At 45.8% G+C, this 2,749-nt stretch overlaps 1 protein-coding gene across 1 annotated transcript in view; it reads right to left on the bottom strand.

Annotated features, from left to right (window-relative positions):
* The window catches only part of CLINT1 (clathrin interactor 1), a 47,794-nt gene that overhangs the window by 2,065 nt on the left and 42,980 nt on the right, over positions 1 to 2,749 (bottom strand). Inside the window, 2 exon segments of the mRNA XM_006032195.2 lie at positions 372 to 576; positions 1,248 to 1,540. Coding sequence (XP_006032257.2) covers positions 372 to 576; positions 1,248 to 1,540 — 498 coding nt within the window.

Raw genomic sequence — 2,749 nt, forward strand, 5'->3', positions numbered from 1 at the left:
CTTCCTTCTCAAGTGGAAGTTCAGGAAACTAACCGGTTGTTTTAAGTAGTACTTTACCCCCATCAGTATTGCCAGTTGACAGCCCTGCACAGATGACCTAGAATTAAAACTTGGAACTGATGCAAGCCCCTATCACTACATTTGAGGCATCACAGGATTAAAAAAAGTCCGTGTCTTCATCTTCTGTACAGTTTAAAGGTAACGGTATTACCAATGGCAAGAGGCAGCATGGCAGATACAACAGGATTACAATTAAAACCCAATTCGAATCAGAAAAATATACAACCTAGCAGTGTTCTTTCTTCAGGACATCTCGCCACCAACATAACCTGTCCTAGAGGAAGGTGTTCATAAAAACAGTGCTCACTTACTCTGCTGCTGAATCATTGTGTTAAGTGATGGCTGCTGGGGTTTCGAAGGCTGCATACCCGGTACTAAATTGTCCAAACTGATATTTACACTGGGGTCTGACCATGTGGATGGCAGAGTTTTGCTGGCATTTTTCTGGACCATCTCTGTGCTTGGATTATAAAGAACGTTAGTCTTCTGCATCACAGCATTAACGTTTTGCAAAGGCTGGAACAAAAGAAAAAGAAAAAAAAAAAAAGAGGTTTTCAAAATGATGCTCATTCAGTTGCATTTAATGCTTTGAGAGGAAAACAGATAGGTTTGATCCTGTCTCAGTAAAATAAAATCAAAGGATGTCTGCTTTGGCCCGGAAGAGGTTAAAAGCCAAAGAAAGTCTCTAATTACAAAGTGCCCTTCTCTTTCCAAGTACTCTCTCCCCATTAGCTGGTAACAGGCACCGGTTAGGACAGTACTTACAAACTGCCACAAGATCAGAGCTGCCTGCAGCAAGTCCTGTCCATTCGGTCCAGAGCTTTTTGAAACATAATTAAAGATTCTTATATTTAATCCAAACACTTTGGTTTTAAAAATGAACTGCTTTCCACCGAAGTACCTTCCCCGGCTTCTGGCTAGTAAGCTGATGAAGGCAAGGACTAGTCCTTCGAGACTGGGCAACTCAACAGGTTTCAAACATTTCAAGGCCAGTGGTTCAGGTTCAAACTTTTCCCTTCTTTTCTCCCGATCAAAAAAGACGGCTACAACAGAGCATGTCAGACACTGACCAGCAAGATGGTCCAGTGCCAAGACTCTCTATTACAGGGGCTTGCCAAAAAAGCATTTCTGGCGCGTTTTCTTCATGCAGGACCTAGCCATTCGAGGACTGTACAGCAGCAGCGTACCTGTGACCTTGACAAGGGTAGACTGATGCCCACAGCACTAGAGCTCATCATCGAGAAATTCATGCTTTGCGAGGAGGTCATGGTTGCCTGGGAGGGTCCCATCAAATCAAAAAGATCGGTAGGACTGGAAGCAGCTGGAGGCTGCCCAACAGCTGGCTGCGAGCCGCTGAAGAGCTCCACGGCCGGCTGTGCGGTGCCGCTGAAGAGGTCTCCAGCTGAAGCACTGGGACACGGAGAGCCTTGGTTGAAGGCACTCCAGTCGCCGAATTCTCCGTTCCCACTTGTCGCTGTACCTGTGGGGGCAGACAGGAAGGAAGGAAGGTAAAAGACCTTGTGAAAGGCAAAGAACAAACGCCATAGTCTGTGAACTGAAACAAATGCAAGCTGATCTGTGTCCGTCCAGATTAACATCTGAAGGTAGACTCTCCATCTGGACATCATTCCTTCTCATGAATATTCCAACGGTTTTAACAAGGTAGCACAGGAAATATGAAACACCCATGCACAGACAAAAACCGGCTTCTGATAACGTGCCACTTGTGGATCTACGACAAGCCGGACACGGGTTTCCTTTGCTTCCAGCCACACGACGGTGGAACGGACCGGAGGCTCTGGTCAAGACAGAGCCAGGACCTCCACAGACCTTATATCTCCTATAAGCAGGTATGATCCCAGCTAATGGATATTATACAGCTGTCATTTCATACCAGGCAAACTTCACTGAAAACAGCTGCTGGTTCACGACTATTTGATTGTGTAAAAATTCGCTTTTTGCAGAGTACAGGGACACTGAGTAACACCCCAATAAAACCAAGGGCTTTGGAACAGATTATCAACAGATCCTCACTGGGAACCAGACAGGGAACTTTTTAACCTCTCCATGAAACTTTCCCTTTCCACCACAAGAAAGCACTGAGACCATTCAAATGTTCGTTATACGAAAACAGCGGAGACCGAACAGCCCGTGCTCGGCAGTGTGGGCATTCACCTGGGACGCAGGTTTTGAGCAGAACTTTCATCCTGAACCCAAGAAATGGTTTGCTGGTGAAAGTTGGCAACAACGGATATATGTCTCAGTGCCATCATACCCTGTCAAAGATGTACAGCCATACAATTCGTGACCAGCTCTACCCTTATCTTTCTCTGCCGTGCCTGCTAACATAGAGCTATAAAAAGGTACCCAATTCTTGGATCAGGTCCTAATACCTAAATTAAGTCCAGATTGGGACAGGCCCCTGGAGCCAAATGGAAGCAGTCAAATCCACTTACTTGAATGCATTTCCTGCACCACTTAAAGGAAAAGTGCAGCTTACAAGAAATATTGTTGGGTAACAGTTCATGGTGACTACTCTTTGCAAGGAATCTGTAAAGTGCTCTTAGTTGTTGGGTGTCTTGGCTCCCAGGGTCTCAGAGGCCAGGCCACAGCTTTTTGGTTGTGGGACAGATGTTTTGCAGGTCCTAATTTCTGGCACATGAAATGCAGACAACGGCTTTCCTCCCTA

The sequence above is a fragment of the Alligator sinensis genome, unplaced genomic scaffold, assembly GCF_000455745.1.
Source record: "Alligator sinensis unplaced genomic scaffold, ASM45574v1 scaffold1035_1, whole genome shotgun sequence".
Taxonomy (NCBI): domain Eukaryota; kingdom Metazoa; phylum Chordata; order Crocodylia; family Alligatoridae; genus Alligator; species Alligator sinensis.